At 40.3% G+C, this 12326-nt stretch overlaps 1 protein-coding gene across 1 annotated transcript; it reads left to right on the top strand.

Moving 5' to 3' along the window:
- Positions 1–11802, top strand: CISD1 (CDGSH iron sulfur domain 1). The gene is made up of 3 exons (XM_034777160.1): positions 1–150; positions 3911–4116; positions 11415–11802. The coding sequence occupies exons 1-3, from the start codon at positions 120–122 to the stop codon at positions 11502–11504; spliced, it is 327 nt and encodes a 108-aa protein (XP_034633051.1). The 5' UTR covers positions 1–119; the 3' UTR covers positions 11505–11802.
- Positions 11803–12326: the final 524 nt, after the last annotated feature.

Below are 12326 nucleotides of genomic sequence, written 5' to 3' on the forward strand. Positions count from 1 at the left end.
CAAGGCCCGCCGCTGCTATCGTGTGAGCTCTTGTACGCACGCGCAATTGTGTCTGAGCAGCCTTTGTGCCCTCTAGGCGTTCGGGAGGCCGGTGGCGAGGAGCGCTGGGTTCGGGAGCAATGGGGCTCGGATCGAACTCTTCCGTGCGGGGTAGGCGAGCGAGCGGGCGCCTGCGGGCAGGGGAGCAGCGGGATGGTGCGCTCCGCTGGGGGTTGTCTCCTGTCTGCTTGAAGCCTTCACAGTTCACTTCCAATTGCTCTGCTCGACCTCCGCCCCCCCCCCCTCCACCACCCCATTATTCTCACCTTGGAGCCCTTCCTGCTCCGGCAAGGAGTGTGTCTGAATGCGGAAGGCTGGTATTCCACCAGTTCACCCCTATTTTTCAGGAGGGGCCTAGCTAGAATCTCTTGACCCTTATCCCTCTATCTTGCAGGTCATTGTAATAGCCGTGCAATAGCTGGGTGGTTATGTCGTGGTTATCACGATGAGGAAGCGCTGACTGATCCACAGGAAAGGGACCCATTTGCAAAAGCGTCTTGATTGCTTTGCAGAAGATGGGGCTTCCCTGGGAAATGCAGTGACCTTCACAGGCTCTCTTGTGCGTCTGACCCCTTCGTGCAAGAGTTTATCCCCCAAGCTTCTGATAACTACTACTAGGAAATCATTAATCCAGCAAAATGGTTAAATCCACTGAGGTCTGGTATTATGTGTTTTTAATAGTATCTAGAAGCCCCAGGATTGGTCATTCATGGTCGTAGGTGCTGTACAAGCATAGCAAACTCCCTCTCTTTTACACACCTGTTTTTGCTTCTGAGCAGCCCTTTGGTGGGAGTTCTCTTACTAAAGAATCCTTTGAGTACGTTATTTTTTCTTCCTCAGACCATGTGCCCTGTAGTGGATGTGTGGCTTCTTTGCTGAAAACTAAGAAACTAGTGGTTGATTGATCTTCTCTTGAAAATCCCAGACTGCCTAGTTTTAAATTTAATTTTAAATTAAAAATGTTGGTGGCATTTCTCTAGCTTGTAGGATTTAAGAGCAGCATTTCTATTAGTGGCCATTAACCTCACACTGTTATTACCTAGCTAGTGTCATATTCTAGAGTAACTCAGCAAAAAGGTGAGGGAACTTTCTTATAGCTGTAGTCAGTAACCAGTGCTTACTATTGTGGGTTGTTGATTCATACTGCAAAATAACAAGAACCTTCCCAAAACTGAATAACTCAGTAGTAAAGCTGTAGTAAAATATAATTCTTGTATAACCTTGGCCGTAGGGGATCATGTGACTGGGTAGTGCTGATGAACAGCCAAGTGAAGGTACTTCACTGTGAGATATAAGCCAGTTACATAAGTCTAAAATTTGGGATTAACATGAAAAGTTTTTGGAAATCCTTGAAAACTACTGCGTAGTCTAGTCTGTGATTTAGAACAGTTTTAAAATAATTTAAAATAATTACATAGGTGTCTATAGGCATTTAAAATTAAATGTGATGCAGTGCTCTTGTGTTCTTCTGGTCTTTGTAATCCTGGTTGAGTCTTTCTTCCATATAATACAGTTAAATTAAAAACTTTTCTTTCAATGGTCTGACTTGTTTCTTAAAGTAGCTTTCACAAGTAAGATTTGTTCTTGTTCAGCCTTGATACATCTAGCGTAGGATCTGTTAAGTAGGTTGGTGCAAACTCTTAAAATGAAGAATAAATCTGTCTACTCAATTTGATTCTTCTCCCCCACTCTTTCCCCCCCCCCCCAATACCCATGAAAACAAACTAGTAGGTAGTAGTGGTGATGAAAACTGCTATAATGATTCTAAGAATAAAATGGTGAAGTTCATGGGAGTTTAAGCATTTTTGGTTGGCAGCATTTAAAACTAATTTTTTTTTGGTGTGGAGAATGGCTTTGGATGGGTGGGGGGAGTATATGAGACTAAATTATTTTCATTTGGAAAGATGAATAATGCTAAATGTTACTAAGGCTTCTAATCTCAATGTTGGTAACTTATATTTGCCTGGTCTTTTAAGGGGCTTTAATTAGTTAGAAACTTGTTGGATAAACTCTTGTTCAGAGGATGTAGCTAAAAAATTCATCTGTGATGAAGATAACAATGACAAATTGCAGAATCTATTCTTGATTTTGTTTGTCGTAACGAGTATCATAAGCAATCACACTTAATTGTGCATAGTCAAACCTATGAACATTGTGTGGGATGCCATGTGAGTGTGGGAAAAGTACATTTAATGATTAACATGAGGTCATAATCTACTTCAGGAATGTCCAATTTGGCTCTTGAGGGCAAATATGGGTTTGATTACATCAGCACTTTTTGGGGGAAAACTTTTGTTGGTCGGGGAGTTGTGGGTGGTGGTTTTTGTTTTTGTTTTTTATAAACACCCCCGACTGACAAAAGCACCAGTGTGGACAGCCATGTGCTGGTGGGAGATGCTCTCCTGCCAACATAGCTACCGCTACTCATTAGGGGTGACTTAATTATGCCTGTAGGAGAGCTTTTTTTAAGAAGAAAAGTTGTCCTTGTAAAAGCTCTCCTCCTCCCCTGGAGGGGGGAGAGAGAAAACAGGAAGTGCGGAGCTGTTTCTAAGCTGCTGCTCCTTTAAACAGGGACCAGATACTGCAGAAGCAAAGGACTAGGTCCGTGTAAGCCTTCACAGGAGTGGGTGGGAAAAGGGAGAGAGCAAGCTGTCCAAAGCAAATGGTGCAAGAGGAACTGGTCTTGTGGCAGGAGCACTAGGAAGAGAGTAAGGAAAAGTCCCATAATAGAGGTAGGGATGTTAGGAATATGTTAAGTGTTAGCATGTTTTATTCTCTAGGATTAGAATGAGGGTCTCCTACTGTATCATGTGATTGATATATCTTCTAAACCATAAACAATACAGGCTAACCAAGGCTGAAATTCCTAGTCTGAGATGGCTTTGGTGGCTATAGCATAGTCACATGAGTGTCTTTTAAATCTGTGGAAAGAACCTTGTTGATATCAGATGCCCATCTGATTTATGGATGAGCAATTGAGTCAGACAGTGTTTATGTATACAGTAGGAGAACATCTGAGTGGGACTGATCCCTCAAATTGTCCTGCTGCTAACTTTGTCTGGAGGGAGTGACTCCTGCCATTTCTAGAGCTGGGTGTTACGGCAACCAGGCAGGAGAATTCTGTGACAGTTGGGCAGAAATTCAGGGTACTTTCAAGTGGAAGACGCAAGGCAAAAACCTGAAAACAGGACTTTTTTTTTTTTTTTTAAAAAAGGTGGATTAATTGCAGAGAAGGACAATGATATCAAGTGAGACAAAGAAGAGTGCAAAGATGTAGAGATGCAGAGATGAGCATAAGATAACAGAAAAGTGAGAAATGGGGAGAAACATTTGTTTATATAAACAGTGTCTTTGAGAAACTCAAGACTTTAGTACAGATAAGACAGGTAGAACTTGTTTTTTTAATGGCCTGTGAGAAATGCAGGTTCAGACTAGTAATGTTTTAGCTTTATTTCAGTTCCCTTTAAAAAAGTAAATAATTAAAAGTATTACAATTTTGTATTTATAATGTAAAATCAGTTCCTCTTGTGCCCAGTGCCTAGCATTCACTATCTTTAATTAAATGTATTTAAAGGAATACTGTAAACCAGTTATGAACAAATTTTGGCAGATTTTGTTTGTAGAGCTGTGTTGACATCATCAGTGATGCAGATGCCTGAGCAAAAAATAAATGGAAAGCCACATTAGTTCAATTTCCCCATAAGTTTCTCCTCTTTAATAGAAAGGGACAAATTAATTGGATGGGTGTGGGAAGAAAGCAGTTTTATTTTCAAAACTGTCCTTTAAGCACAAATATGACTCTGGGAGCTAAATTGGCAAAACCTTAAATGGAATATTTTATTCAATCTTTCTTTTTTATCTCTTGCTCTAGTTGAATGGGTTGCTGCAATCTCATTAGCTGCAGGAGCAGCTGCTGTTGGATATCTAGCATACACAAGATTCCTCTCTAAAGACAAATGCTGCAAGGCAATGGTAAATCTCCATATACAGAAAGATAACCCAAAGGTAGTCCATGCATTTGATATGGAAGATCTGGGAGAAAAAGCTGTGTATTGTCGTTGCTGGAGATCTAAGAAGGTGAGAGGGGGAAAAATTTTAAATATCTGTTAATGTGCAAGAATCCTCTTAAGCTCTTCTCAGTTGTAGTATTTGATACTTGATCTGTTGAAGAAAACAAGCTATTATTAATTTAGAAGAATCTACTGTAGAAGTGAAATGTAGCAATTATGTAATCTACAAAACTAAAATGTAAAACATGTAGTTGTAAAGCTTCAGGTTTTCTTGTATACTGCATAAATGGTTTTAATAATAAAGGAGGGTGTTCAAGCCATTGATTCTGCAAAATGGCCAAGTAATTCTAGAGATCCTCATAGCTGGCAGGATTTAGTAATCACTCTACTAGCACAGGAACCCAACACTTACTAGTTGACAATACCACTGTCCGTGAATCAGTGAGATCTGTCTGTAGGCCTAAATTATTGTCAGTATCTCCTGTAGATAACATTGGAATAAGTGGGAACTCAGGTTTTTGTTGTTGAGGTCAAGCTATGCATATAGCTCTTTAATTGCATGTTATTCTCAAGGAGTTCATTCATCTTTGTGTTAGAGAAAGAAGTGGGGGTGGGAAGCGGGAGGGATTATAATGCATAGAGACACAATTTCATTATTAATGTAGCATGCTGTGGAATATAAAGACTAAGGAAGTTTCTGATTTGGCTCGCTCTGCTATTGGTTCTCCTACAGTTTAAAATCCATAATGAGTGGCATAACAAGGAAACCGGTAAAACCACCAAAATCAAATCACATAGACCATCAAACCATTATTGAATAATCACTTTGTCACTGCCAATCTGGGACGGAAGCATGAGGGGTATTCGACAGCTAGTGCCCCAGTTTTCTGTCAAATAGCTCTCTCTTCTGTCTGTATAGACTTCATGAACTTCAGTGTATCCATGCATTGAATCAAATCTTCTGAGTTGTAAAATGAGCTCATTCTTACTCTTCTTTAATGTTGAACAGTTCTAATGTGCATTTCTCGCAAGTCTTAAATTTTACCTGAGATGTGACACATCTTTTTAATGTAATGTTGATGTTGTTCTTAGAGTAAAACCAACATAACACTGTTTAGACAGGAATTAATTCACTTTTACCTTGCTGTTTTTTTTCTCTTAGCATTTAAGAGAATGTACAGCAAAAAAAGTGCCAGGTTGTCACCAGCACCGCTAAAGTCTTCTGTGGGGTGTGTGTGTGTGACTCAATCATGAAGAAACAGCAGGATTCTAGGGCTGCCCCACCATTGTTATTTAAAAAAAAAAAAAGAATAGTGTCGGATTAAAAACAGCTTGTACCTAAATTCTTAGGAACACTGTCTGGTGTTTAAACAGAACACAATGGACATACTAAACAGCAGAAATGTGAAGACCCTTTTTCCTACTCCTGGGAGAGTTCTGCACTACTGCATGTGTATAATTAATGAGCCATGTATATTTAATTTTTTGCGCAGAAAAAGCTTCTGCTGAAATGTTGCTGCAGTTCCCCCTTTGCCCATGAGAGGGCGCTGTGGTGCAAGAACAGTAGCAGCTCCCAGCAGAAAATAACTTCTGCAGTTCTGCCTTTTGCCCACCAGAGGGCGCTTTGGCGACAGAACACAGCAGCTTCCAGCCAGCTAGGGAAGATAAAGAGCCTGCCTTCTTCACAGCACTGGCCAGGTCAGGAGACAGGGGCTATGGGGAGACAGTCAGTGTGGGGTGCTGGGGGGTCAGATGGGGGCTCATATGGGCCAGTGGGGCAGGTCAGACTGGGATAGGGGCTGAATGGGATTGGAGCCACAGCGGGAGGGAGGTGCAGGGCCACATGGGGATGGGCAGATGTGCTGGACTGAGTGGTAGAGGCTAGAAGTCAGCCCAGATCTGCATGGGGGAAGCTCCTGAACAATCCCTTACCCCTCCCCTCACCCCCCAAACAAAAAACCACACATCCTGTTCCATACTTTTCCCACCCATATCCAGCAAGTTCACACCTAGGCTCCTTCCCAGATATTTACTTCCCTCTCCCTCACTCCTCCATTACCACTGACTCCCCCTAGCCTTTGCACTGCTTCTGAGGGGTGTAGGAAATACAGTTCTGTATTGTTTAAATGAATTATTCAGTTTGGTATTAATATACCTACTAAGGAATTGATTTGTCAAAAGACATATCCTGAATCTTTTTTTGTTGTCTGTATTGTTACAGACTTACTTGCTGACAAGTATTTTGAAATAAATGACCAAAAATAATTGAAACTGGTGTGATTATATTGTGGTGTACTGACAGTAAAATATGCAGAACTTTAAAATATTGTGTGCAGGATCTTATATTTTTCAGTTGTAGAATTTTTAATTTTTGGTGCAGAATTCCCTGAGGAGTATCTTTTTGCATGTATTTTGGCTTAGACTAATCTGCTGCTTCAGTTTGAGTCATGAGCAAGTGAAAATGAAGCTGTAGTAGCATAATGCTTTGATGCTTGCAAACACTATGGGACAATGTTATGTTCACAAACATTTCTATGGACTTCAGGTTTTGTAAAGATAGCCTTTTGCAAATCTTAACTTGTGCCAAACTTGGACAAAGCAAGAGGGACAGTCTGTTCTATAGACTGAACTTCTAGTGTCACTGGATAGTTGTCTCCCTGCTTGTTCAATTCTTGTCTTTTCTGCTGAGGGCAGTTAGCAAAGATGACAACTGTGATGGTGGATTTTGTGATGTGGACGTTCCTCTGCTGGGCGTGGTATTAAAATGATAAAACTGAGGTCACTGAACAACCATTAAATAGCAACAACTTCCAATTGCAGCCAATTTGAGCCAGATTAAAAGCAATGACCTACAAGTAAAAGGCCTGTTACGTTAGCAGTCTTCTGAAACCATCTGGTCTCCATCTACCAGTTCTGCTTTAGGAGATAGTCAAGATAAACAGTTCTGGGGATAGGGGATTTTAAGTTGCACTGTTCCTGCCTGGCAATTTCGTCCATAATTGTTCCCCAGCCCCCCCAGCACAAGATAACACAAAGGAAAGGTCATAAAACACAGGCAGGGGGATGGAGTGAGACCCATCGGTGTCTATTTCTAGTTCTGTTACTGACACCTCATAAGTCTTTACCCAGTTCTAAAAAAGCCATTATTTACATCGCCACCTACAAATCTGTCAGCAAAGCTTATCTTTGCATTATGGTACTACAGTCCGAAGTCCATTACGGTTAGTCAACTCAATAATTCTTTGCAATCTAAAGTGTCGGTTATTTTGCTAGAGAATGTGAAGTCTGTGTCCTGGTTAGCTTACTCATTCTTACTCGTTCTTCAATGTTCTTTATCTTTTTACCAGGATGGAAGTGAATCTGTGGTACAGTCAAGCTGCATATCAAAGTTTGTGGTGGGGAGGGGAGGGGGAATTCAAAGCAGCTTTATATAACGCAGGGGTTTCTGGTGCAGCTTGAAAACTTCATGCTGTTTTTTCCTCATATGGATAGATACATACCTCATTCAGGCTAATTTTTACAATGTCAAATTACACTGAATATCTAATGTTAAGAAATAACATCTGAATGCAAACGTCATGTTTATCAAAGGTTGTATTAAAGTTGTTGGAATTTTAAGTCTGTATTTTTTTCGTTTTATTTCCAATTTAGTTCCCCCTCCCCCATTCTTTTCCTTTGATCAAGGCCAAAGGATACATCCGGTTGAAATGGAGTTAGTTTTTAAAAATGAATTGGGAGAAGTTCCTGGAACTGGTCCCATCATTCTGGGACTGTAACTTTCCACAGCGAAGCATGAAGGAAAGGGGGAAAGTTATAGAATAGTATCCCTCAGCTATGCAGAGGGAGACTTGGAGGGAATAAGATGGGTGGAAATGGTCTCTAGGAGAAGGGGAAACCTGAACTCTCAAGCGACTTAACACAGGGAGAACTTGTGACCCTGGGAGAATCTGGTGGGCTGGGGGAATCCCCCACTAGGATTACAAGGAAAGTTCTTGCTGGCCTTAAAGGACTCCAAAGACATTTTCTTAAATCAACTTCAGCCTTCCACAGTTTTCCCCTTAAATATATTTGGTCCCTCAAATATGCTATTAGAGATTTAATTAAAAAATTACCCTCTGTTATAAATCAATATAACAAAATACTAAATCTTCTTAACTAGTAATTGGGGGTAGATTTATTTATATTGTTCTTGTGGATGATAAATTAGATAACCAGTGGAGTATATTGGAATATATGTATCCTTCATAATTGATTTTCTTGACCCCAAAATATTGTGGGTTAGTATATCTCTTCACATACTTTATATGAAATTTCTACACTCGGTTTGGATGACATGCAAGGGTTCCCATTAGTTCTTTAATTTGAGGCTATTTGTACTTTTCTGAGACTGAAAGGTGCAAAGTATCAATTGTGCAAGGATTTCTCATCTAATGTTAGAGTTTGGCTTGAGTGGCAGGCTATGAGCTCACAATATGTAGTTAGGAGTTTGGCGTCACATCAGCCAGCCCAAGCTTCATAGTTAATGCAGCAATTTCAGTGGGAAGGAGCATCTCAGCACTGAACAATACTCCCCCCTCCCCCCCCGAATCCATTGGATCCTAAAAACTCTAATATGGTATAGGACAGGTGCTGTGTGGTATAGGGGTTTACTGTCTACACTATTTCATAGTATCAGTGGTGATAGAGAATGAAGAGGGGATTTTTTGGGTGTGGTGTTTGGTTTTTTTTGTTTGTTTGTTCTTCCTCTCTCTTGGGTGTCTCAGTGCATCTGCTCTTCACTATCAAAGAACTGTGAGGGAAAACTTAAGGGATGTTAAACAAACTGGATATACTGTAATCAAGCTTTATGGTTGAAAATATTCCTATGCTGTACATGTCGGTGACAGATATATTTAAGCTAGTATGTCATGTTGCCATGATATTTATAGTATAATGTTTAAGTGCTTAAATATCCTTGTGGTTTACTAAGGGGATGTTTACATTAGTCTCTTCTCCCTCCCCCCCCTTAAAATACCCTGTCACTGGTGCAGTTTGATCAGTGGTATAACTTTCTGAGCACTGGTGCTGGCTGGCTGCTGGTGTCTTCACCACCATCTTAACTAATGTAGGTGTAGAGGATATGTTAGCTAAAATGTCAATGGTTGCCAGTACCTTGTTCAAACTGGGACGCCTACTGATAGCAGTCACAGTGGGGGAAACTCTCTTCCCCCCTCCCCCCCTTAAGTCAGAGCCTTTACATTGATAACACTTAAAGCTAAAAACAACTTGAGCATCAAGAAACAAGTTAATCAGGATGCCCTCAAACACCCGTGCTTCTTATATCATAATCCCATTCCAACACACTTTAAAGTTGTTTCAACAGGGAAGTCCAGTCTAAATCAGTGTTGGTAACATTTGTCTAAGGGGAAGCTTACTGAATGTCTGCATTAAAGGGATAGCCATATTGTCAGAGCTGAAATTCTAAGAATAACCAATCACAAAGCAAGCTTATTTTCCTGATTCTGAAAAATGCCAGCCCTCTCAAATAATGGCCACAACACAGGCTGAGAGTGTGTGTGTGTGTGTGTGTGTGGGGTGAGGGGGGGGGAAGCCTCTAACTTCTAAGAACATTATTCCGCCAAAAGTGTCTTGTGTAACTTGAAGATACTTCCTTGGTTAAGATTTCAAAAAGAGGAATGATAACATGCAGATTTAGAGTTCTCCCCTGTGTGTTGCTGTTAAATCTAGGTTTTTAAACTTTCTGGTTGAGTGAGGGGTGAGGTAGGAATTATTCTTACATAAGACATACCATTGTATTAGATTAAATTTGGTTTTTCATTTCACCAGTAGCTTTGGGTGAATTAATGAGCATTTAATCAAATACTCTGGTTGCCTTGAAGTTCTGCTGAGTATTAGTCAAGTCAGTCAAAGTGACTGATTTGGTGGTAAAGATAATTTATGATGCAGGAATATTGGTATTCTGTAAAACGTTTGTTTACTTGGAGCTTCCATTTGTAGCATTGGTTATTGTCATTCTGCAACTATCTCCTTATCAACTGTTTAACAGTGTCCACAAACCATCCTGGAGCAGTTAAAGAGGGTCTGGCTTAACTTCCGTTGACTTTGGATATTTGCTCGGGCACAGGAGATGGCTGTTTAACCACTTCCCAACAGCTACGTTGCTACACCTAATGGAGTTCTGCTGTGGGTTTTGCTTTAGGTGGAGAGTGTCTTATTTCCCTGATATAGCAAGAAAGAATTTAAAAATGTCTTCTATAAAGAAGCCGGGATCTAAAGGTTTTTACCAGATCTACACTAGAAACCGTTGCCAGTATAGTAATGTCTAGGGTGACCAGATGTCCTGATTTTATTGGGACAGTCCTGATATTTGGGGCTCTTTCTTATCGGTGCCAATTACCCCCACCCCGTCCCGATTTTTCACACTTGCTATCTGGCCACCCTAACAATGTCAATGATCTCTTAAACAACCAAACACTCTACGGTGGCAAAAATCCTAGTGTGGATGCAGCTATACCAACAAAAGGACTTTTATGGGGTGGGAGTAGGGGAACGGTATGGCCCAGGTCATTTGGGGAACTGACTAGCTATACGGGCAAAAGAACTTTTATCAGTATAAGCTGTGTCTCCACTAGGAGGGTTTGCTGGTAGCTATACTGACAAACCTGTTCTAGTGTAGGCAAGGACCTACTTTCCTTCCTTAAGAGAGGATCCAGAAACTGAGACACTTGTGCAAACCTTTGGTAATCTTCACTGCGCTCCAGAGCCCTCCCTATGGAATGGGGAGTGATGTGGGGGAGCTGAAAAGGAAGTTTTGAGGCCAGCCTAGGCTGCTTCTTTCTGACTAGGGTCTGAGATTGGAACTCTAAAGTGCATTGTGAGTTGGGGTTGTTTCCCTAGTTACAGTGCTCCTGTAAAAAGCAATAGAGGGTCCTGTGGCACCTTTAAGACTAACAGAATATTGGAGCATAAGCTTTTGTGGGTGAATGCCCACTTCATCAGATGCAAGTAATGGAAATTTCCAGAGGCAGGTATAAATCAGTCTAGAGATAACAAGGTTAGTTCAGTCAGGGAGGGTGAGGTGCTCTGCTAGCAGTTGAGGTGTGAACACCAAGGGGGGAGAAACTGCTTCTGTAGTTGGATAGCCATTCACAGTCTTTGTTTAATTCTGATCTGATGAACACGTAAACATGTCTAGCAAATATTAATTTAAGTTCTTGCGATAACACATTTGAGGTAAGGTACCACTTACATTGTAAATGTATCTTTACCACGTGAAGTCATTTTCATAATTTAGGGATTATATTTCCTTCTTGCCTAGTGTTAGATGCACCCATTCTTTAATACTGTACTTCTCTTCTTTTTCAGTTTCCAGTGTGCGACGGTTCTCACACAAAGCACAATGATGAAACTGGGGACAATGTTGGGCCTCTGATCATCAAGAGAAAGGAAGCATAAACTGGATGGTTTGAGGCCATGATTTGTCACATTATCTGCTTATTTGTAATTGGAGTAAAGATAAATTCTGTCTTAGTCATGTCACTGAAGATTTTTGGGTGTGGTACAAAGCAGGCTCCAGCATGTATATTTCATGGTGCTTGTCTTGTTTTAAACACTACATATGTATGTTAAATACTCATGTCTTAAGGCTATTTCTGTCTCATGAACTGTATGTCCATTTTCATTAAGTATGAAATTAAAGTGACAATTGTACTCAGAACTGTATGAAGATAATATATTAAATTATTTTCAAATACTTGTTTCTACTAGAAACCTATCTTTTAAGTAGAACAACAAATTCCTCAGTGAATAATATTTAATCTGAAACTATAGAAAAGGTGACTAACATTCAGATCAAATGAGATTCTGTTGAAAAGGCATTAATGGCAGAAAAGAAATCATGGTACCAAGTGTATGAAATGTAACTTACTGTATCCACAAAGTGTAGTGCATACAGTGATTAAGAATAACATGCTGTTTAAGACAGTTGTACATTACAACTTCAATAAAAATCCAAGTTAAAACACTAATAAGAATAAACAAAATGCTTACTATAAGAATATATCAAAAATGAAGTAGGTAGGGTCATATTTACTGCAAACAGGCCATTACTCTACTAAAATCAATGGAGCTACACCAGAGTTGAATTTAAACCTTTGTGTGTGGTGTTTAGAGTTGTAGAACTGTCTTTTTTTGGGGGGGTGAGATACGGATTAGGAAGGGGTGTGTGTACATGAGACCGGGTTCTTTTTTTAAAGCACAACTTTATATGCCAGAGAA

This window comes from Trachemys scripta, chromosome 7 (assembly GCF_013100865.1).
Source record: "Trachemys scripta elegans isolate TJP31775 chromosome 7, CAS_Tse_1.0, whole genome shotgun sequence".
Classification (NCBI taxonomy): Eukaryota; Metazoa; Chordata; order Testudines; family Emydidae; genus Trachemys; species Trachemys scripta.